General features: G+C 51.0%; 1 protein-coding gene across 1 annotated transcript in view; it reads left to right on the top strand.

Annotated features, from left to right (window-relative positions):
* The first annotated feature begins 465 nt into the window (after window positions 1-465).
* Window positions 466-24,630, top strand: part of CYTH4 (cytohesin 4) — a 41,246-nt gene continuing 17,081 nt past the window's right edge. Inside the window, exons 1-5 of the mRNA XM_006890146.1 lie at window positions 466-495; window positions 14,926-15,008; window positions 17,591-17,655; window positions 20,285-20,351; window positions 21,827-21,945. Coding sequence (XP_006890208.1) covers window positions 477-495; window positions 14,926-15,008; window positions 17,591-17,655; window positions 20,285-20,351; window positions 21,827-21,945 — 353 coding nt within the window. The 5' untranslated portion in view covers window positions 466-476. The remainder of the gene's footprint in view (window positions 496-14,925; window positions 15,009-17,590; window positions 17,656-20,284; window positions 20,352-21,826; window positions 21,946-24,630) is intronic.

Below are 24,630 nucleotides of genomic sequence, written 5' to 3'. Positions count from 1 at the left end.
TGGATATTTCTTTGAGGGAAAGCAAAGTCTTTCCTAGAATGAAAGGGAGTTTGTGGGATAGGAGAGATGGGGTCTGGCCTGGACTGGTCAAATGGAGTAATAACCCTTTAGAGTGTGTACTGAGTGAATGCTCTGAAGTCCAGCGGTCATATGTATGTCTATGTGGAAGGTGTGCTGTGTGTGTGTGTGTGTGTGTGTGTGTGTGTGTGTGTGTGTGTGTCTACCTCCCTTGCTCACGCTCAAAATGCAAAGAGTCCCCGACCACTCGAAACTGCTGGTTTTAGGAAGTGTTGCTGCATGGAGCCTGCGTAGAAGGCCCGGGGCCAGGACTTCCTCCCCACACGGGCCGGGGCGGGGCAGGAGGGAAGGGGCCTGCTGCAGCCGAGGTGACACATCCCTGCCAGGACAGCCGAGCAGCAGCTGGGTCAGCTGACAAGCAAAGGGTGAGCAGTCCACGGCTCCCCAGGGACTTCGGGATGGACCTGTGTCCCCCAGGTAAGCGCCCAGAAGGGCAGGGAGATGGGTGTGTGCGTCAGGGCGCAGGTGGGAAAGAGCCGTCCCCTGTTCTGACTGTGTAGCTGGGTGAGGGTAACTAGAAGAACCCCAGCGACGCCCAGATGCATTGAGGACGCTGGTGCCGGTGTCCCTGCAGAGGAGACTTCTACCAGAGAGAGAACCAGGCCCAGAGAAGGCTAATGAGCTCCCGAAGCCTCTCAGCACCGAGGAGGAAGAGTGCGATTTAGAACCCAGAGCCCAGCTCGTGTCTTCCCAGGCACAGCTGTGAGTTCTCTGCTGGAGGCAGACAGGAAACAGTCTGTGACATGAGCAAGAGCCAGCTGGCCCCCTCACCCGGGCGGGCACCCCCTTCAGTGTGGTCATGTGCCCTGTGCAAGCAGGGACCTCAGTTCTGAGCTCGGAGGACCCAGAAGCCCTGACAGGGAAGGGCTGGCTCTGGAGGGAGAAAGGGAAGGAGGCGTTCCCCTCCATTCACAGCTCTGGATGGGGGAGTACCCCAAGATTGGTAGCCTTTCCCTCCCACATCTTTGTCTCCTTCTGCTGCGCCTCAAGCCCAGGGCCCTGGGGTCCCCATACCTGCTCCCCAACCTTGTAAGGAGCATCTGTCAATCAGCTTCCAGCCCCCTCCCCACTATCTGCTCAGAGCCCAGGTGGGGGTGCTCGGAGTGCAGGGGTGCCGCAGTAGGCAGGGACCCTCTGGGCATGCTGGGGGCCAGGTCACAGCGGACACCCGAGACAGGGCAGGTACCAGGCCGGGAATGAGTAGCACTGGGCAGGACCACCTGGTGGGTGGCACTGCCAGGTCGTTCTGGTCCCGAAAGGTCTGTCAGTGTTCCAGCTTCACACTCAGTTCACGGCCCCTGTGGAGGGACTGCCCTCTCGTTTAGCAGACAGGGAAACTGAGGCTCAGCAGGGAGAGTGATTTTCCCACTGCTACGTGGGAAGAAGGTTCTGGGTGCACCGACTCCCCAGTGGGCCCTTCACTCTGCAGGTGGCTCCCACCTGGGAGGGGTGTTCCTTGTCTTGGGGTGAGCAGGGACACCTGTGAGCTCGAGACCCTCACGGTACCCTGAGTTCCCAGGCCTGGCTGCAATTCCCCTTCTCCAATCTTACTATGTATTCTGGGAAAGATACACAGCCTCTCTGGGCCTCAGTTTCCTCTTCTGTAAAATGGAAAGGGCCTGCCTCATAGACCCTGTGGTGACTGTCACTGGGTACCACTGAGCTGGAAATGACCCACACCTGACCCTCCAGTGGGTTTTCAGAGCCTGTAAATTGCACAGGAGGAGATTGCCTTTCTCCTGGGGAGCAGCAGGAAGATTTGAACCCTGTGCCTTTGAGATGGCAGCGGAATTCCTTACCAGTAAACCACCAGAGCTCCCTAAATATGTAAAATATTAAAACACTTGGAAAACCCAGCATCAACAGGACACCTGTCTGCTGAGCTCCGCCTAGGTGTCTGGTGTCAGGCTGTATTCAGGTAGGGGATGCGGCTCAAACAAGGCAGGTACAGGGATACAGGCACCGTCCTCTGTCCTTATGGGGACACAGAAAGCAGTCTTTCCCATGTAACCGGTGACAAGGAGACTGAAGACCAGCAAGGAAAAATGAGAAATGGGAGGGTGCAAAGGAGAAGACGTGAGTGAGGCATCAGCGAGCGAGCAGAGGCCTGAGAAACAGGAGAGTAGGGGGCGTGCAGGTTGTGGGGGGGACACCAGCAGTGGGGCAGGGAGCAGCCATGCAAAGAGCCCAGAGGCCAGGCTGAGAATGGTGACCAGTGATGCAGTTCCTAACCGCATCTCTGTGGGTAGTGTGAGCACCCTGGTGTCCTTCTGTGGCCCTGGGCAGGTGGAGATGACCTCTAGGGAAGCCGAGGACAGAGTGGAAGCCCAGGCCATCCCTGCATCCTCTGAGCCACAGAGTCTGGAGCAGAGAGGAGAGTCAGCTGTGGGGCTGGAAGAGGAGTGGACAGGGCAGGCTTGTGTCCCCAGCAAGCAGGCTGAAAGCAGGAGGGGGGCCAAGCCCCAACCCTGAGTCTTATAATGTTCTAGCATTACCTAGAATTCCAGAGCATGAGAATTAGGAGTTGCTGCCTGGGTCTTCAGGCCCAGAGGATGTCAATTCTATTTGGTTACAGAACCTGACATTCAGACAAACCCAGAACCCAGAGAGCAGCTGAGCCCCCACCCGCTGGGCCTCCCCCACCTCCTCCAAGGTGGAACCTGTGGGATCCAGGGAACTCAGTTAGGGAACCAGGGATACACTTCACGCCATAGATGGATCCCATTCATAGATTCAAAGAGGCCAAGAGGGAGACGGTGATGTGAGGGCAGAGGGCAGACTGCACCCCCATCGCCTGGCTCTGTCCAGTGCCCCCACCTACATCACTTCCCCAGGCTCCTGGGGACAGGTGGACCCCACACAAACCAGGCTCAATGGACATATGGAACTTAGAAGGCAGGAGGGACAGTGAGGGGCAGTGCCCAACCAGGGTCACCCAGCAAAGGCCTGAGAGCTGATGTGACAATGACATGGGACATGAGGACATCTTGCCAGTCTGTCCACCAAGAGTGTCTCATTCTTTTACGTCTTCACCTATCGAGGAACTTAGAAACAGGGGTGGTTGTTCCTGAGGTGCAAGTGGGGAAAATGCGGTGATCTGGAGATGGGGCCTGACCGGTCCAATGTCTGTGGACCAGTGAGTGGCAGGGCAGGGATGAGAATGCGGGGTCTTGAGGAGAGAAGAGGCCCTGGGTAGCCTCAGCTGCAGGGGAGAAGATGGAGGGGAGAGAAGGGAAGGGAGGCCAGAAGGGGAGGTCCACCAGCCTGCTCCAGGCTGACCCTAGGAAGGAAAGACAGCAGATGGAGTCAACGCAGTCAGTCAAGAGATGCAGGGTCTCCACTAGTGGGTTCATTCATTCACTTATTCATTCTGTGAAGAGTCCTCCGGTTTGCAGGGCCATGCTGGGGCGAGCAGTATCTCAGTCAGTCAGTCCTGGGCTGCTGGTCGGCACCAGTGGAGGGGGACACAGGACTCCAGCCCAGAGCAGATGTGCAGAGACCAGGGCCTTTCCACCTGAAGGGCAGACATCACAGAGGAGGGAGGCACTCCTCGCTGTCCAGCCTCTCTTCGTGGCGGGGTGTGGCAACTGCTACCTGTGGGCTCAGATCCCGCTTCTGTCAATCAGCACCTTCCTCCAGGCCCCACCTGGGGACAGACAGGGGTTTGGAATCAGCTAAACCTGACTCCCTCCTTCCCCGCCTTCTCTGACCTTCGCCAGCATGATGTCCTTTTCTGAGGACTGGAGCCTGCACAACATGTGTAAAGTGTGAGGCACGGGGTTGCACCATCCTTGCCTCCAAGGAGCGCCCTGGTCGCACTCCCTCCAGGGCAGACTTGTTTGTTCTTTTGGCGATCCGTGGGATGTTCGGTAACCTTCTCCATCCCCGACAAGATCCACTGACACAGTGACAAGGGGCTCAAGTGTATCAGAGTTGGTGAGGATGGCTCAGGTTAAGGCCAGGTTCAGATCCGTTGATCATAGGGTCACTATGAGTTATAGTCAACTCAATGGCACCAAACAACAGGCCTGAACAGGCCCCAGCTCTGAGCCAACCCGCCAGTCATCATGGTGGCTCTATCCTGTCTGTGGACCTCAGTTTTCCCACCTGGGAAGGAAGAGGGGAGACAAAGGTTCCCTTACCTTCTGTCATGGCTATGTGACGCCTCAGAAGAGGGTTAAGCCCCTCCCCCAAAGCCTGCTGGGAAAGAGTGAGGTCCAGGCAACAAAGCCCTGAAGTGACCAGAGATGCGCTTTGTGTGGGTGCAATGTGGCCGAGCCCTGGTTAAAGCTGGTGCAGAGAGACTGTGGCCATGGTTAAAAATAGAGGCAACTCTGCTCGGGGAGAGGAAGCCACACTCTGGCTGCATCTGCAAGCCTCTTGTGCTGGGCGGGGAGCAGGCACCCCCACCCCCAGCTTCTATCCCCATGCCACCCACAAGGAAGCTTTGAGGGGGTCCCTTCCCTCAGACCCCAGGACGGCACCCTCCTCCTGCCCTGGAAAGGGGAAGCAAGGCCTTCTGTCCTGGAAGCTGGGCTGCAAGCAGAAAGATTTCTAAAAATACAGTGGGGAAGAGGAAGAACGAAGGGGAAGTGGAGAGGGGCTGGGGAGCTGGTCAGGGCCGGGCACGCAGCTGGCCTGGCAGGGTGGGGGGTGGCAGCAGTCCCTGGGCGGGGCGGAGCGGGGCAGCGGTCCGAAGGGGCCTTTGTGAGGGGTGAGCAGGGCTTTGCTTCTGGTGATGGAGTTGTTGTCATTGTTTATTATTATCGTGGCACAGTGGTAAGGCGCTGGGCTGCCGACTGGAAGGTCAGCAGTTTGAACGCACTAGAAGTCTGCTCGCTTGAAGACACTCCGTGGGCCAGGCGACTCTGTCCGGGGGGGAGGGGGTGTCTGCATGAGTCGGGACTGATCTGATCGCACTGACTTTGGGTCTGATGGTACATTTGGTTGACCTGTTCGGTTGCAATTTGAATCCACTCAGGGGCCTGGAGAACTACTCTTTAGAATCAGGCCCTGGCACCCCTACGGAGGCCAGCCTGGCACACACGAGGGTCAGAACCAGCCCTGCAGAGACCGTGTGCATGTGTGGATAACGATGATGATGATGGTGGTGGTGGTGGCGACGGCAGCGGCAGTGGTGGTGGTGGTGATGGTGATGATGATGATATTATTTTTATTTAGAATTTTTCTCCATGAGCCTGAGCCAGTACCAGAAATGCCACAGCCACCAGGCTTGCAATCAGAGGTCACCTCTCAGGCTGTGTCCTTGCTCTGCTCTCTGAGCCTCCGTGTTCTCATCTCTGAAATGGGGTTACTGTTACTGTTGGTACCATTGAGCCAGGTCCTCAGAGGGGTCCAGGACACAAGAGAACAAGACACTGGCCTGTCCTGAGCTGTCCTCACAATCACTGTGCACTGCAGCCCTCTGTTGCATCCAGCATGACCGTCCGTCTCGTGGAGAGGTTTTCTCTTGGCATCAACCCTCCACTTCACCAAGTCTTCTTTGCATCCTGAGCGTGTGAGGTGAAGTCTCACAAGCTCACTCTAAAGACCTCGCTGAGATGGTTCACAACCCCAGGAAGAGAAAGGGTTGGGGGACCTTCTGTGATGGTGACAGATGACGCAGTCCAGAGCTGTCAGCCGTGTCCTGGGGACTCAGAGGCGCGTGGCCAGCACAGGACCCCAAGGGACAGTGCTCTGATTAGATGCATGAGTGTCACATCACAAAGAGGCACTTAGGCACTGTGTGACAAAAAGCGTAACACCCCCCACCCCCGGTCACTGCTCCCCTGGGAGACCGAGCTTCCAGGTCTGCTCCTAACCACTCTTGTGCCTCAGTGTCCCTCTCTGCATTGAAGCCCGTTTCTTTCTCTAACCGGACTGACGAGCCCCCATAAGGCAGAGGTGTGCCCAGGACTGAGCCATGGACGTGCCATCACTCCACTGTCGGCCAGGCTCCCTGCAGAGTATCCACAGTGATGACAAAGCCCGCCCAGGGCCAGGCTCAGACAGACGATCCATCAGAGCCCGGGGGCTGCCGGGAACAGACGAAGGCACGCAGCTTCAGTAACAGGAAGACGGTCCGCAGAAAAACAAAGCAAAACTCACTATCTGACTAATTACCCTGAAGTCACCTGAGGTAATTGGGGTTTTTCCATGAAAGAAACACAGCATCTCTCCCCACTGCTGACAGAGGGGTCCTGGGCCCAGCGCCCAGCACCGCCTTCCTCCCTATGTCCCTCTGACATCTCTCCTGGATGGCGCCTCTCATCCCCCATCCCTGCATCCTGAACAGCACTAGCATCCACTTCTCCCGGCTGGTGGCTGGGACATTCGGGACAAGGGTTCTGAGCCCAGCCCTGCCACAAGCTTGCTGTGTGACCCAGGGCATGTTACTGCGCCCCCTGAACCTCAGTCTCCCAAACTGTAAAGTGCCTGCTTCCACGTGCTGTTGGGAGAATCAAATTGACATCCTTTATGTGGGTTGCTAGCATAACTTAAGGATTTAGCAACTATTGCTTGCTTCAAGAGACTCTGGCTTTGTCCCCTGGTGGGAAGGCACCCCAGTCCCACCCCCTGGAGGCCAGAATCTCTAGATCAGCAAATCTTGGAGTAGTGGGGACACAAGGAAAAACTCCGGGGGGGGGTGTCTCTATGACAGACATCCCCACCCTTAAGTTCCTGGACCATGTAGACCACCTACTGGTAGACCATGGAGGCACACTGATGGTGCTGGTGGTAGTTGCTAGTTGTCAAGTCAGTTCCAGCTCAGGTGTACAGAGTTGTTGTTGTTGCTGTTGTTATGTGCCATAAAGTCGCCTGTGACTCACAGTGACCCCTTGCCCTATCCTGAGTCAATCTCATTGACTCTTATAGACCTAATCCCACTTCTTCAGTCACTGAGTCAATCCATCTCATCCAGGGTCTTCCTCTTTTGTGCTGTCCCTCCACCCTCCCAAGCATGATGTCCCTCTCCAGAGAGTGATCCATCCTGGCCACATGTCCAAAGTATGTGAGAGAGAACTTCAAGTTTCTTGCCTCCAGAGAGCAGCCTGGTTTCACCCTCTCCAGAACGGACCTATTTGTTCTCCTGGCAGTCCAGGGTATGTTCAACACTCTTCTCCAGCACCACAGCTCAAAAGCATTGAACCTTCTTCAATCATCCTTACTTATTATCCAGCTCTCAGATGCATAGCAAGTCATTGCAACGACCGTGGACTGGATCAGTCGCACCTTAGTCTTCAGACTGACATTGTTGCTATTTAATACTCTAGAGAGTTCCCTGACAGCAGATTTTCCCAATGCAATTCACCTTTTTTATTTCCTGTCTGCTGGTCCCAAGACTATTGCTTGTGAAACCAAGCATGCTAAAGTCATCAACAATCTCAATCTCTTCTCTGTCCACCACGAAGCTGCCAGTTGGCCCAATGGTGATAATCTTGGTTTTCTTGACACTGAGCTGTGATCATGTTCAAGATTGTGACTTTGCAGAAACAATCTCTCAAGGCAATCTGATGGTCTCATGATCTAGTGTTACAATAATAGAAATACCACAAGTAGGTGGCTTTAGCAAAAAGAAATTTATTTTCTCACCATTTAGGTGGCTAAAAGTCAGGGTGCTGGCTGTAGGGGAAGTCTCTCTGTGTTGTCTCTCGAGGTAGGTCCTTGTCCCTCTGAGCTTCTACCCCTGGCTCAGCTTCCTATATCCAGCAGCTCTCTTCCCATCTCTGCCTGCTTGTTTAATTAATCTCTCTCATATCTCCAAAGAGATTGACTCAAGAATATGCTCTACATTCATCTTCTCCTATTAACCAGACAGTCCATTACCAAATGAGATTATAACCAGAGACACAGAGGCGAGAATTTATGGCACATATTTCTGGAAAGCATTACTTGACCCGTCACCCTGATTCTGCTTATGAGGCACCAGTCCTTGGAAAAAGACGCTGTACTTGGAAAAGTCGAGGGTCAACAGAAGCAAAGAAAACCCACATTGAGATAGACTGGCACTGTGACTGCAGCAACAGGCTTGAAAAATCGTGGCGGTGGTGAAAACGTCCAGGGGAGGGCAAGATTTCAGTCTTTGTTCATAAAGTTACCATGAATCCAAGTCAACACGATGCCGCCTAACAACAGTCCACCCAGAGGATGGTCCACACCCAAGCAGATGGCATTACCGAGCTGGGCTTCAGCTGCACCTGTGGAAGGCTACACCATCACCCTAGCCTCCTCTGGTGGTAGGGTAGGTAAGACAAGTGTATCCCATGGACACGTGCTCATTTTTAAACATCTTGGGTTTTTGTAAAGTAGACTCTAATGTGACTTTATGTGAGGTTCTGCCTCAGTGGATCAAATACTCCACCAGAACTCATTTTCATTTCTGTTAAGATGAGTCTTTAACTGGTCTTTGAAGAATAGAAGGAATCTAATGTCATTAGTTTTCCACCAAGAAGCTGATTGATCTTCTCAAGAAACAGTTCAGTATTGAGGGTCCATCGTGGGTCTCTGTGCTAGCAGGCTAGACATTCAGCAATGACAGTAATTGAGGAACCTTGGTGGGTCAAGCATAGGCTCCATGCAAGCCTTGGGCTGCTCCAGTCACACGTCCATTGAACCAGCACTGGAGTGACCAGTTACAGAGCTGAACCAGCACTGGAGTAACCAATTACAGAGCTGAACCAACACTGGAGTGACCAATTACAGAACTGAACCAATACTGTAGTGACCAATTACAAAACAGAACCAACACTGGAGTGACCAATTACAGAACATGGACCAGCCCTGGAGTGACCAATTACAGAGCTGAACCAGCACTGGAGTGACCAGTTACAGAACCTGGAACAGCCCTGGGGTGACCAGTTACAGAGCCGAACCAACACTGGAGTGACCAATTACAGAACCCGGACCAGCCCTGGAGTGGCTAGTTACAGAGCTGAACCAACACTGGAGTGACCAGTTACAAAAGCTGGACCAGCACTGGAGTGACCAGCTACAGGGGCTGGACCAGCCCTGGAGTGACCAGTTACAGAGCCAAACCAACACTGGAGTGACCAGTTACAAAAGTTGGACCAGTACTGGAGTGACCAGTTAGAAGCTGGACCAGCCCTGGAGTGACCAGTTACAGAGCCGAACCAACACTGGAGTGACCAGTTACAAAAGCTGGACCAGCACTGGAGTGACCAGTTACAGGGGCTGGACCAGCCCTGGAGTGACCAGTTACAGAGCCAAACCAACACTGGAGTGACCAGTTACAAAAGTTGGACCAGCACTGGAGTGACCAGTTACAGAAGCTGGCTGGTATCACCTGTCAGTCCTTATGTCTGCTTCGTGACTTCGTGTCTCTCCTGTGATACGACACTCAGCATTAATGTGCTTTACAAACATCTCACTTCACACTCACCCCCAGAGCTCCACTCAAATACTCTTTCCATCTTCCTTCTATGTACACGCATGTATAGGGAGCTCTGATGGCTTAGTCGTAAGGAGTTTTACTGCCAACCCAAAAGCATGTGGTTCGAATCTAGTAGCTACTCCATGGTGAAAAGATGCGCCCTCTCCTTCTGTGTGATTAACAGCCTCTGAAAACCCACTAGAGGGTCAGCTGTGAGTCGGTTACAACAGTACATCACAAATATGCTTATATGTGTTGATGTATTTGAACAGTCAAGCCACTTCTCTTTCCACACTAAGTAGATAGTAAATTCACGACTCAGTGGAAGGATATGCCTGTACCACTGCTTCCAGGGAACCTTTGGAGGCAGCTACAAATCAGTTGTTGTTGTTGTTGTTGTTTTTAAGTGCCATTGAGTCATAGGCGACTCATAATAACCCTATGAATGAAAGACCCAAATGCTTGTATAACTTTCATCCTTTCTCCAGGTTCATAGGGTTTCCAGAGGCAAGCTATTTTGGAAGTGGATGCCACTCCTGCTTCCAAGCTTGTTTTAATTGGGGAGCTCCACCAAACACTGTCCACCATGAGTATCCATTCTTGCATTTGACACGTCAGTGTCACAGTATTCCGCTTCACAGCAACCACAAGTTTCTTCTCTGTACAACAAGTGGACAGGCCAGGGCTATATGACCTAGAAGAATAGCAGGCCATTTTTCATGTGCACCTACATATGAAACCAATTCTCCCTTGAACCAAACTCAGGCATTTTCCTCCTTCGTTGGGTGTCATTGGGGACCCTTCCATGTAGACTTGGGATGAGCTGAGGGAGAGGGTCTGGTGTCTTGGTGGATGGCCTGGGCATCTGGCTAGCTGTCCATGAGCGAATCTCTGGCCCTGCTCATTTCTGGTCCTGGGTGCACCGCTTACAAGGATTTTTGTTGGGTTCCCTTGACTTTGTGACTTGGTGGGCCAAAAGAGCCCATTTGGACTTCTTAGTTCCTTGGTGTCCCATAGTCAGACCCCCCTCTCTCCTCTAAGGCTGGGTGGTGCTCCAGGAGCTGCTCACTGACTGGAGTTTCGGTCTCTGCTGCAGATACACGACCTTGGTCCAGAGCCCTAAGCATCTGATTGTCGTTCTCCCACCAAAGTCTGCTATAAAGTGTGTACAGAATCCTTCCCACCACTGACACTTCTTATACCCCGTGGTGGTGGTGTTCTTGTTATGTCCTGATGAGTTGGAACCGACTCATAGCTGACCCTCCAGTGAGTTCTCAGAGGCTGTAAATCACACAGGAGGAGACCGCCCACCTTTCCTGGGGAGCAGCTGGTGGATTCGAATCATGTGACTTTGAGTGAGCAGCTCCTTATCCCTTGGAGCCCTTGAATGGCATGGCCCACGCAGGCACCTTGCTGCATCTGGGACCTACTCATAGCCTTTCCTGCTCTGGGCCTCTCCCATGGTAGCAGGCAGCTTTAGGCGTCACTTGGCAAATGGACGGAAGTAGAATTCTTAAGGGTGGAATTACTGCTTCCACAACACAAAGAGGTCAACCAGATGTATGTTTCCTTCCAAAGAATATGGCACACAACGTGTAATAATCTCTCCTTTACTTTGAAGGGGATTCCTAGAATGAGCCTGACCAACGAAAGGTTTCACTGATGTGCCAAACCCCTGAATCTTGATAGAGTTTATTTCTCACTCTCCTGAGTACCTGTGTCTAAGTTTCCAATATACTTGCTATTCTTGCTCATCTGGTCTCATTAGAATTATGTCATCATTAGCATCATATAATCTTGATATTAGACCAGCATGATCCTCCGATCCCTTCAGACTCTGAGATGACAGAGTTAATACCATCCTGGGCCACAGCTGTTGTCCATCCCACATGGATGCAAACTGGTCCTGATCCTCTTCCCTGGAATAGATAGATAAATGATGCCAGGGCAACGATCACACACCACGTGTGCTCTGGGGAAGACATCACATCGGCACAGCAGCTCTAACTGGCACTCTCCTTGATTGTTTGGCCATGGTCTGCTGCTCTCCTCCAGACAGAAGTGCACCGTCACCCTCAAAGGCATCCTTTAGGTATTCAAAGCTGGCACTTGCATCTGCTGTTCTCCTCAAGATGAACGTGATATCTGATGTACTCTCCTAGCTGTGGGTTGGGGCACAACCTCACGAACTTCCTCTCAAACCTTCTGCACTACTGTGAGTCTGACCCCAAGGATGCCCATTCCAATCAAGCAGTTGAGGACCAGGGATATGTCTAGGAACTGAGCAGAGCCACTGTGCACTGGATCTGGGTCAGGACTTCATCAATGACTTGGTCTCTGTATCTATCAGTTGCTATCAAGTCAATTCCACCTCTTAGTTATCCCCTATGGGTCAGAACATAATTGGGGCTCATTGAGTTTTTCAACAGTTAACTTTTCCGAAATAAGTGATCAGGCCTTTCCTCCAAGGTGCCTAGCCTTTTACTTAGCACTCCAGTGTATTAGCAGCATCACACAGGGTCTCCTCATCACTAAGAGGAGACTTCATGAGGTCTCAGTTCTTGAGTTTCAGTGATCTTGGAGTCTTATGTCCAGTAATCATCAAAAGGTCTGAGTATCCCCTTTCTCCTTGGTTACTGGAGGGATTGGCCTCTGGTTCCCTGGGGAAGGATCGCTGCCTTACATACTTGTCACAACAGTAAAGCATCTTTACTCCTGGGACCCAGCTGCTTCTTCAGTTAAAAAGTTCTGAGCCTGAAAACTAGCTCTGGTGCAGGAACTAGGAAAGGGGGCTTTGCTTTTTATTGCAGAAACAGCCCTTTGTGAGGGACATATGATAAACAAGACAGCTCCCTTTGGTTGGAGTAATTGTGTGGAGAGGGACCCAGGTGTGAACCATCAGCAAGGTGAACACCCAGCAGTTGAGAAGTGGCTTCCCTAGTCTTGAGAGAGTAGCTGCATGGTACAACTCAGCACCCATTATATTTATGTTGGACCCTTGCTGTGTGTTAAGATATTTGGCAGATGTTTGGGACACTTCAGCTCTTTTGATCCTGACAATACTCTCTAAAGTAAGCATGATGATTCACCTTATACAAACAAGTATGTTCTATTAGTTAAATTATTAATGTGACTACTGTAACAAGAAAGCTTAGGAGACCAATGACAGACACAATCTCAATGCTTGTTTCTCTTTCCTTGAAAATCCAAGTGGGTAGGAGCTTGAAGAGAATGTGACTACTCTGGTCCCTACAGTTTGCTGGAACCCAGACTCCTTCTAGTTTAGGGTCCAGCCACTCCCTACATGTACCCCTAGACCCAAATCTATGATGACTGCTCAGTCGATGGGAGTGAGGCGTAAGAGAAAGGGAATACTTGGTCTGCTTTTCACATACAGATGGTAATCTGTCCTAGTACTATCTTTAAGAAATGTGACTGGACACGTCCTAAAACTAAGACTTGAAGGTCAGAGAGGATTGGCTAGGCAGACAGGAGAAGGCATTCCAGAGTAGAGGAAATTGCAAAGATGCATCGGGGTTGAGGGAAGACAGAGAAGAAGGGGAGGAATGATGCATACTGCATTGAAACAGAAGAGGGAGAGAACTGTTTAAAAGGGATCTGTGATTGGGTATTATTGTCATGACAGGAGTCCAGAATGAAGGCTGCACAGTGGAGTGGGCTGGGGGGAAAGGGATTGCATAACAATGAAAGAGTTTTTTCTTTTACCTTTCAAGGAGAAGAGTGAATTGGGGGGAGGGCAGGGGGGCAGGGAGAAAAGTACAACAATGAATAACTGGAAACCCTAAGTCTCTTTAAACTTTCATTAAAATTAAGGAAAAAAAGAAAAAAGAAATTGCAAAGATGGAGAGCTAAAATTGAATGTTGACCATTTCAGGACAGGGAGGTGGTCAGGCTAGACAAAAGGCTCACAGAGGAAAATGAGACTGGACTGTTGAGGCTTTGGGAATCATGGAGGCCCCTGGACCTGCATGAGGACTTCGCCCTTTAAGAGTGGAGATTTTGATCAAGAGAGTGTTCAATGTTGTGCATAAGTCACAAAAAGGGATGAGTCTAATATGTAAGGTGAAGACAGAATGCCAGCACACAGCTATCATTAACTCTTCTCCAGGTGAAGAGGACCCACGTAGGCTTTGAGATTAGTCCAATCCAAGGTCCCATCCTCACTCACCCACCCTGGCTCTATGAGACCTCAGTCAGTCACTCTCTCACCCTACATCTGTAGCAGAGATAATTAAGTGCCTCCCGACTCTAGCCTCCCGACTCCCTTACATAGTAAGGAAATTGTGCAGAGCCGTGGGGCCATCCCCCTGAGGCTCATTTGCCAGCCTCCCTTGCAGCTGTGGTCATATGACTTCATTCCAGTCTCATGGATCATGAGACCCAGCAGCGTGTCATCTCCTGGACGTATGAATGCCTAAGTGAATAGTGTATGTGTGAACCATCAAAGGGATGAACTAAGGTTCCAGTGAGGGATGAAACCCCACAACTATTCACTCAGTGAAGACTGTTTTGAGCATCTTCATGTGCCAGGCTTTGTCTGGGTGTTGGGAGATGAAGCAACAAGCACAATAGTTGAAGTGTCTGTCGGCCTGGGGTTGAGAATTTAAAGAAAGGCACAGAGAAGATGTAAGTAAATGAGATAATTCAGGGAGTCTGTATCCAAAGAGGCAGAGGAAACTTAAAAGTAGGAATTGGAGAACAGAAACTGCTTCAGACAGTCAGGAAAGACTTCTTGGAGGAGGTGTTGTGTGAGGCCTGGGATTGAGTGAAGAGGGCAGATGAATTGTGAGTTTCTGGAGCAAGAGTGACCCACAGAGAGGAAATAGCAAGGACAAAGGCTCTGAGGAAGGGAGTATGCAGTGTGGCTGGAGCAAAGGGTGGTGGTGGTGGTGGTGGTTGTTATGTGCCATCAAGGCGCTTGCGACTCATAGCGATCCTAGGTACAAGAGCCCTAAACCCTGCTCTATCCTGTGCCAACCCCACCATCTTAGACACACTCACTCCCACCACACCAATCATTGAATCAATTCATCTCATCGAGGATCTTCCTCTCATGCACTGTCCCTCCACTCCTAAACATGATGTCCCTCTCTAAGGACCAGTCCCTCCTTGCAACATGCCCAAAGTATGTCAGACAAAGCTTCAGAATCCTTGACTCCAAGGAGCATTCTGGTTTCACCCTCTGCAGGACAAACCTGTTTGTTCTCCTAGCAGTCCATGGCATATTCAGTACTCTTCTCTAGCACCACAGCTCAAAGGCATCAGTTCTCTTTCTATCATCCCTAGTCACTGTCCAACTCTCCAATGTATAGCAAGTAATTGTGAAGACTATAGCCCAGATCAGGCGCACCTTGGTCTCCAGCCTGACGTCGTTGCTCTTCAGTACTCTTGAGAGGTATCGAATGAAGTTGATGGATACCCACTTCTCTCTGCAGACCCAGCGGAGCTGAGCAGCGGGGAGGTGGAGGAGCTGCAGCAGATCAAATGGCACCGAAAGCAGCTTCTGGAGGACATCCAGGTACATGCACACGTTCACATCCACACACATAAGCTCACACCACACACTGCCCAACCACACGTGCTCCTGAGACCTCACACTCCTCACCCACTCCTCAGACAGGCTCAGCCCAGGGCATCTGGCTCGTCCACCCCCCTGAGAGGTGGGGGCAACACAAATGCAGAAACATCCCAGGGGACTCCCCCCTTCTGGGCTTGCAGCTGGAATCCAGAAAGAGTGAGAAAGAAGAAGGCAGGGATAATACCCATTAATCACCTAATGTGTGTAAGGATGATATAGTCCTTAAGGAGTTGTGCTGCAATGTAAAGGTGGCTGGTTCAAATCCACCACTAGGAGATGGGCAATCCACTCCTATGCAATTTATAGCCTCTGAAAACCAGCTAGAGGGTCAGCAATTGAGATGGTTCTGACTTGATGGCAGTGAACTTTTTGAGCATGTATCTCTGAGAAACCCTGATAGTGTAGTGCATTACGTGTCAGACTGCTATCCAAAAGGTTGGCAGTTCAAGTCCATCAACTACTCCCCAGTGAGAAGAGGCTGGCCAATCTCTTCCTTTAGAGATTTACAGCCTCAGAGACTCGACAGAGACTGCCATGTGTCAGAAATGACACGATGGTGAGGTTTTGGGATTGATAGCCTAGTGGTAAGAAGCTGCACTGCAATCTGAAAGGCACATGGTTTGAATCCACCTGCTTCTCTATGGGAGAAAGATGAGCAATCTCCTCCTGTGTGATTTACAGCTTCTGAAAGCTTGCTGGAGGGTCAGCTATGAGTCAGTTCTGACTCAACAGCACACAACGACAAACTGTCTAGGGAGCTCTGGTGCTGCAGGGTACAGGCAGTCCTCTCTGGTGACTCCTCTACAGCTACAAGGGAGAAAGGTGGGCAGTGTCCTCCTGCAGAGATTTACAGCCCTGGAAATGCGAATGAGTCCAAGAGTCAGACTGGAAAGCAGGGTTTGGGTTGGTTGTTTTTGTGGGTTTGTTTGGGCTTTTTTGGTTTTGGGTTTTATTTGGTTTTTTTGTTTTGATTTTAGGGTATTTTGGGGTTTGGTACGTGTATATATCTTTAAACATACTTCTTCATGTGACAAGTTCCAGCCCCAGCCATGCAGCCTTCTCTGGGCCTCATATTCACACAGGGGCATAGCTTCCTCCTAAAAGTTTAGACCACGTTTGAGAGGGCCCAGCTGTGTGTCCCCACTCCACACTCAGTGACAGCCTGGTTTCTAAGTCTTTCTCTGTCACAGCAGCCCTCTGTGCCAGGCCTGGGGCTGTCCCTACAGCACTCCAGGCTCAGTCCTGCCGCTGGGCCTTTGCACTAATGTCCCCTTCATCAGGGATTCTCCCAAGCTCTCCCCATGGCCCCTAATCATGTTTCATTATCAGCTCTGATATCACCTCCTTATAAGAGGCTGCCCTGGATGAGCTTCCTGCAGCACTCACACACACACACACCTAACTACACTATCATCTTGAATATTTCAACTGCCCATGACCACCAGTCGTCAGCTTCACCAGGGTCTCCCCATCTCTACACCCCCCCTTTCAGTCATCAGTGTCCAGGTAATACCTGCACGTGGGCTCCGTCTTACCTAGGGGTCAGTCACTTGGTGGCTCAGTGGAGATCCTACAGAGAGGTCCAGACAAGCCTTCTGACCATCCCATCACCAGCATCCCACAGATCAGGGTGGGCGGGATGCTGCAATGTCCTACAGGAAAGCGGCTCTGGGGATCGAGTCCCTGGGAGTTCCCCTGCTAACTGGACACCAGCAGCGGCTCCGAGGGAGAAGGATGGTCAACCCTTCCCGTGCGATCTGCAGTCTCGCAAACCAACAGAGCTCTGTCTGCTGTGAGTCAGCTCTGACTCAGCAGCAATGAGTACAGGAAGGAGCTGGTCCTCCCTGCCCCCTCTCCCAGCCAGCCCAGGGGTAGTTACTGACAGGACAAGGTCCCTGGGACACCCCTGTTCTCTTCTCTGAGCCTCAGTCTCCCCGCTACATCCTGGTGCCTTCATGGCTCTGAGCCTTTGGAAATGGTGAGCCACAGAGTTCACAGACCAAAGGAGGGAAGTCGGAGAGGATCTGGGCCGGACTGCAGAGCAAACTGTCTATCCAGCACTGAGGAAGCAATAGGGAGCCATGGAGGGTGTTTGAGCAGGGATAGAGGGAGCCTCCGAGCTTCAGATAGGCCAGTGGCTGGAGAAGGGTTTGGCTGAGATGCACTTGGCTGGAGCTGGGAGACTTTACAGCTGCAGACGGAAGGGATGGGAAGGCTGGAAGTGGAGATGCAATTGGGGGAGAGCTTTCTCGGGTACATCCCAAGTCTTAGGGTGCAGGGCTTGGAGAGTGTGGAGGATAAATTCACTTGGGGACAGTGTACCCTCCCCAGGCAGTTTTCTTGGTTCTTTGTCAACTTGAGAAGGAAAAGGGGGGATCTTCTGCAAAAGGTCCTTCAGGCTTGGGGCTCAGGACAGAAGCTGGGGAAAGGCCAGATTTGGGAGCCACACCCAGAAGTGGGAGTGGATGAGGCCCCTTCCTCTCTGACTCTTCCTCTCTGCCCGGCCCACCTGCCACCCACAGAAGCTGAAGGATGAGATTGCAGATGTGTTCGCCCAAATAGACTGCTTCGAAAGCGCAGAAGAAAGGTGAGGGCCCTGGGGGGGACCTGTGAAAGCCCCCTGTCGCCGACCGAGAATGTCACATCCTGTAAATGGGGAGGAATCCTGAGCCCTGGTGAAACTGGGGATCCTCCCTGGGAGGACACAAAAGCTGCTGGGTGGGAAAGGGGGGGTGCCTGACCTTTATCTCTCAGAGCTGGTCCTGTCCTTGTTCATAGACAGGCCCCTTTCTAGAGGTGAACCCCCAGTCACCCATTCCTTTTGCCTCAACGTCTCCCCAGCCCAGCACCTGACCAGTCACTGGAAGGCAAGCTCAGCCCCAGGACTGACAAGGAAACTCAGAGTATAGTGGAGGCCAAAGGAGTCCTAATGGCCAGCTGTTCCAAGAGAGAAAGGCCTGGCAATCTTCTCCCTCAGAAGCTTATTGTTAGGTACCAATGCGATTCATAGTGACCCTGTGAACAACAGATCGGAACTCTGTCCTGTCCTGTGCCATCCTCACAATCTCTGACACACCCAAGCCCATTGCTGCAGTCACTGTGTCAGTCCATGTGGTTGAGGGTCTTCCTCGCCTTTGCTGTCGCTTTACCTTTCCAAACATCATGTCACTCTCCAAGGAACAGCCTCTCCTAACAACATGCCCAGAGTGTGTAAGATGAAGCTTCGCCATCATTGCCTCCAGGGAGCGCTCTGGCCTCACTCTTTCCAACATAAATTTGTTCATTCTCTTGTCCATCCATGGGGTGTTCAGGACTCTTCTCCAAGACCACAGCTCATAGGCATCAGTTCTTCTGCTGAGCTGTGCTGCAATCCCAAGGACACACAGTCCAAATCCACCAGCTGCTCTGTGGGAGAAGGATGGGCAATATCCTCCTGTGTGACTTACAGCCTCTGAAAACCCGCTGGAGGGTCAGTCAGCTCTGGCTCGATAGCATATAGCAACCAAAAAGCTCAAAAGCTAGAAAACCAAGTGCACGGCTCTCCAGTTGACGCAGCTCCTAGTGGACCTTCCAGCTTCCAAGCCTGCAAATCTTCACAGGTGGAGACTGTCATTCTCCTGCTGAGTGCGGGTGGATTCGAACTGTTGGCCTTTCAGTTAACATGCCAATGTGTTATACGACAGCCTGGGAAACGTGATATGACAGTTCTACCCCATTATATATAGATGGGCCTCTGTGGTTCAGAATAAGACCCAAAGGTGCACAGGAACTGTAATAACAGAAGGGGAAAAAAAGAGGACAGCCCGAGTGTGAGCCAGGCTGGTGTCCTGCCCACCCCAGCCCTCATCTGGGAAGACCTTCGATGGCTTTATGACCTGCGCTGATCTCTACCCTCCGGGGACCTCAGTTTCCCCATTTGTGCAGTGAGAAGATTGATCCACAATCCCTAGTGTTCCAGCCTGCTGACTCCTACACATGGTGGCCCCAGGAACTCTCACACTCACTCTCCCTGACACCCCTTCTATGACTTCCAGTTTGGTCCCCTTTCTGAACATACACACACACACACGTGAGTATGACTGGCCACCATCGGACCAACAGGCGACACCATGACAAATGGAGAAAAGACCGAAACTGTCAACAGCTTCATCTTACTTGGATCCATAGTCAAGACACAGAGGACCAGCAGTCAGGAAACCAGGAGGTGTATTCCACCAGGAACCAGGAAATTCTCTAGGCAGGGACCTCTCCAAATTGTTGAGGAGCAATGATGTCAGTTTGAGGACTAAGGTGCATCTGATTCAGGTCATGGTCTTTTCAGTTGCTTGCTATACATCTGAGAACTGGGCAGTGAATAAGGATGACAGAAGAAGTAGTGATGCCTTTGGACTGGTGGTGTTGGAGAAGAGTCCTGAACATCCCATGGGCTGCCAAAACAACAAACAATTATGTCCTGGTGAAAGTGCAACCAGAGAGCTCCTTGGAGGCAAGAATGGCAGAGCTTTGTCTCCCATCCTTTGGGCATGTTGCTAAGAGAGATTATTCCTTGGAGAGGGACATCATGCTTGGGAAGGTGGAGGGTCAGTAAAGGAGAAGAAAACCCTCAATGAGATGGATTGACACGGTGACTGCAGCGATGGGCTCAAGTGTGTCTGAGATGGTGAAGACGGCACAGGACAGGACAGGGCTCAGGTCTGTTGTTCACAGGGTCGCTATGAGTCGTACTCAACTTGGTGGCATCTAACAAGGACAGAGCACCTGTCCTCAGCTGATATCCCTGCTTTAAGCTCCAGCAATGCTGGCAGACAAGGCTGGGGCCATCCCCATTTTACAGATGAGGATACTGAGGCCCAGAGTCAGTCACCCAGTGAACGGTCGACTGAGATCTGCACATGTTAGTCTGACTTCAGAGTCCCAGCTCTCCTAGGCCTCCCTCTTGTGTTGCCCAGCGTACCTCTAAATGCTCTCCGGATTCTATGACGGTGGTTCTCCTTGATGACAGTCTGGTGCTGGGCTTGTGGGGAAAGTCATAGCTCCGGGGAGCTTTCCACACCTGTTATTTCTCATGCTGTCCTGGGTAACTCCAGGGCAAGGCCCGGGCACTGTACGTGGGGGTCCCTAGGGAATGTTGGCTCAAGCCACATGAAGGGCCCATGGGGCTGGGAGGGCCACCCTGGGTTCCGGGGCAGCCCTGACTGACAGTCTCCTGTCCACAGCCGGATGGCCCAAAAGAAGAAGGAGCTATGCATTGGGCGCAAGAAGTTCAACATGGACCCCAGCAAGGTATGCAAGTGGTCTGGGTCAAGCTGTGCCTCCCTTCATTCTCCTCAACTGGCACAGTAGCCCAATTTATAGATGAGGAGACTGAGGCCCACCAGGCAGACGGGACATGGGGCCCTGTCAACTCCACAGCACTGTAGCCCCAGGATGGAAGTGTTGTGTTGTGTTGTGTTGTGTTGTGTTGTGTTGTGTTGTGTTGAACCTACGATGTCCACAGGTGTGAGAAAGTCCCTGGCCCTCCTGGACCCTCTGTCTCCTCTTCTATGAATGAATCTACAGTGGGATCCTTAGATTCTGGGCCTCAGTATCCAGATGGGTCTTTAGGCCACCTGGCTGGGTGGGAGCCAATCCTGTGGTGCCCTCTCTCACGTCCCCGCAGCTGGCAGGAATACTGCAGGCCCAGGGCTCAGCTCCTGCTCTGCCCCTCCTCCACTACCCCTACCCCATGGCCTCTAAACAACCCCCCATCCCCCACCCAGTGAGGTGGCAGCCAGGGGCTTCATTTCCTGTCAGAGACAGGAGGAAGCCACATGCTGAAAGGTGGGGTCAGCCAGCCACGCTGGGGACCCTGGAAATTTACTACTCCTGTTAGAAGGCAAGCTGTCCCTCTACCCATCACAAACCCACAGCCACAGACCTTCAGGGCCCCCCTCATCCACACACACCCCCACCCCACCCCCAAGTATGAACACAAGTCCTCATCTGAGAAGAGCAGGTCCCACCCACCCTCCACCCGTCACCCGTCACCCCAGACCACCAGCTCTGTCTCCATGTCCCAGGCACCTCTTGAGGGAAAGTGAAGACATGATCTTAACATCCAGAAACAACCCCCTCAAGTTCTCAAAGTTAAAAGACAGACCCTGGCAGCAGGGGGAGGGGAGCCCTGTCTCAGAAGAGTGGGTTTCAAGGCTGCAGCAAGTCTGTTCCATTTCCACCTAAACAGAAAAGGGAAGCAGCCACCAGGGACACTGTCACTACACCAGCCGCCAAAGTGGGGTGACTTCCTCCCCCTGGTACTCAGCTGAAGATCTGGGGTATTTTCCCCCCTCATTTCACCCAATGCACATGGATTACTTAAGGGAGGGGGCGAACCAAAACACTATTTAAAAATAACAAGGTTTTCAGAGGGAAAAAAATGAAAAGTAGAATCTTAGAATTACAAACATAAAGAATCATTTATGCATAAAATCAAAACCCATCAAGCTAAAGGCAGCCCTGGGGAGCACTTGGCAGGAATCCAGTTTTGTATAAAAGCCTCATCTCTCCTTGCATACCTCCAGTGACAGGGAACTCACCACCTCACAAAGGCAGATTTTTATGAAGACATTTCTGTTAAGGGATAGAACTTCCCCAAACATGTGGTGTCAATGCCAGAATGCCAGATCCCTGGGCTCTCATCATGGACATGCCTCCTTGTCTCTCCTTCTAGGCTGGCTGCTCTGTGTGGGCTTCTCAGGGCCTCTGTCTCTCTCTTACAGGGCATTCAGTATCTCATTGAACACAAACTCCTCACATCTGACGTCCAGGACATCGCTCAGTTCCTCTACAAGGGCGAGGGCCTCAACAAGACGGCGATAGGCATCTACCTCGGGGAGAGGTAAGGGGAGAAAATCCTCAAGAGGGAGGCAGGGCAAAGAGTCTATAGAAATACCTTGATCAAAATGGGGGGAATATAAAACAGAATTTCAAATGTTCCTGGAAACCAGACTTTCCAAAGCCCTGAAGACTGAATGAATGAACCCTCAATTACTGCACCGAGATAATCTTTGAACCTGGAACCAAAAAATATTCCCTGAAGCTTTCTTAAAACCAAACAATGATTTAATTTAACTAGCAAGGAATGTCAGCTTGGAACCTTTATGTCCTTTTAAGGACTACCCATATGGGATCCAATTGGCAGCAGCAACTTGAACTATTAGAGGGCACGCAGTTTATGTTAAACAAGGAGGCAAAATTCTGAAAAGAAAGGTGAGAATAGTCACACAAATCAAAGAGTTTTCAGCATCAATGAACTGCACATGCAGAAATTTCAAGCCATGTATGTTACCACTATGCATGTTGTTGTTGTTGTTTTTGTTGATTGCTTTCGAGTCGAGCACGACTCATAGCAACCCTATGAACAAAAGTCCTGAAGCCCCTCTACAACTATCGACACTTATCAAAGTTCACAGAGTTTGCGGAGGCACGTTGTTTAGGAAGCGGATGCCACACCTGCTTCCTACCACTGTGTATAGTCTCCACATAAGATAAATAAACTATAGAGAAGACATTTGGTATCAGCAATCAGGAAACCAGGAGACATATTGCACTCGGGAAATCTGCAGTTAGGGACCTCTCCAAATTATCAAGGAGTAATGATGTCCGTTTGAGGACTAAGGTGCTTCTGATTCAAGACATGGTCTTTCTAATCACTTGCTATGCTGAGAGCGGGACAATGAATAGGGATGACAGAAGAATTGATGCCATTGAGCTGTGGTGTTGGAGGAGAGTGCTGAACATCCCATGGACAGCCAAAGGAACAAACAGATATACCTTGGACAGGGTACAGCTGGAGTGCTCTTTGGAGGCAAGAATGATGAGGCTTCACCTCACATACTTCAGGCATGTTGCTTGGAGGGGCTATTCCTTGGAGAGGAACATTATGCTGGGAAGGATGGAGGGTCAACAAAGGAGAGAAAGACCCTCAACCAGGTAGATTGACACGGTGACTGCTGCAATGGGCTCTTGTGTGTCAGGAAGTGCGAGGATGGCACAGGATAGGACAGATCTGTTGTTCATAGTGTCTCTATGTGTTGTACTTGACTTGACAGCATCTAACAACAACATAAAGACAACAAAGAGGGAATCAGGGACTGAGGGCACAGAGTTGTAGGGTAAGCAAGCATGGGGGAGATATAGATGTGAGTAAGAAAATGAATAATGACTATAAAGTCATACTTCTTGGGGTTTAAGGGTGCTAACTGTTCACCCCCGTCCAGATTCTAAACCAAAGCCTACCTACTTTTCTTCATTCATTCATGCCTCCCATTCATTTATTCAACACACATAATTTTAGAATCTGCTGTGTGCCAAGTCCTGCCACAATCCCAGATTTGCACCAAAGAACAAGACAGACAAAGCCCCTTACCCTGGGGAAGGCCCGTTCTGTAGGAGAGATAAATTCTATCATACATGTATATGCTTGACAACTTCTACACCATTTTTTTTAAGGACACAGTTAAAGGAGATTAGACGTGCTGGAGGACATAGATTGGGGACTGTGATTTTAAATAGTGTGGACAGGAGGGTCTCAGAGAAGTGACATTTGACCAGAACGTGAGGTATGGGTCCTAGGGAGCCGTGTGACAATCCAGAGTGAGAGCATTCCAGGCAGAGGAACCGCCAGTGCAAAGGCCCAGAGGCAAGTACGTGCCCAGGGGAAAGGAATGTTTGGGGAACTCCAGAACAGAGTGAGGGGAGAAGAAGGGGGGCAAAAAGGGGATCCCTAAGACACTGCTGAGATTGGTGTCTGTCACCCCCTCCCATGCCCTTCTTCCCATCCAAGACCATATGGAATACTTTGTGACATTTATTATCAATTTTAATAGTAGAATTATAAGTGATAACTATCGTTTAAGTTGCTTAAATGCAAATTAATTCAATTATATGGTTACTAACAAGAAAATAATTCTTGCTTTTGTTGTTATGGGTCATTGAGTCAGAGCTGAACAACAGCTGACCTCTAGTGGGTCTTCAGAGGTAATAAATAGCCTAGGAGGAGACTGCACATTGACACCTTTGAGCTGTGATGCGGGAGGGGGGGTGCTGAGTAGCCCAGGGGCTGCCAAAAGAATAAACAGAGACGTCTTGGGGAAAGTGCAGCCAGAGTGCTCCTTGGAGGCAAGGATGATGGGGCTTCATCTCTCATGCCTTGGGCATGTTGCCAGGAGAAGTTATTCCTTGGAAGGAAACATTGTGCTTGGAAAGGTGGAGGGTCCTCAAAGGAGAGGAAGACCCCAACAAGGTGGACTGACACAGTGACTTCAGCAGCGGGCTCAGATGTCAGAGATGATGAGGGCGGCACAGGGTAGGAGAGGGGTCTGCTGTCCATGGAACCACTAAGGTGTCATACTCAACTCCATGGCCCCTAACAACAGCCATGCTGTGGAACCTTCCAGCACTGAAGAACAATTTCACTGGTGTTCCAATGATGCAACCCAGCAGAAAGCTTTTTCTGTGTTTTTCCTTTTCCTTCAATTACTACTTTATTCTCCAAAACGGTATTGATAAAGGTTCACAAATA

This window comes from Elephantulus edwardii, unplaced genomic scaffold (assembly GCF_000299155.1).
Source record: "Elephantulus edwardii isolate Elephantulus edwardi_28Jun2011 unplaced genomic scaffold, EleEdw1.0 scaffold00086, whole genome shotgun sequence".
Classification (NCBI taxonomy): domain Eukaryota; kingdom Metazoa; phylum Chordata; class Mammalia; order Macroscelidea; family Macroscelididae; genus Elephantulus; species Elephantulus edwardii.
The sequence above is the reverse complement of the archived record's forward strand: the minus strand, read 5'-3'. Positions and strand labels throughout refer to the sequence as shown.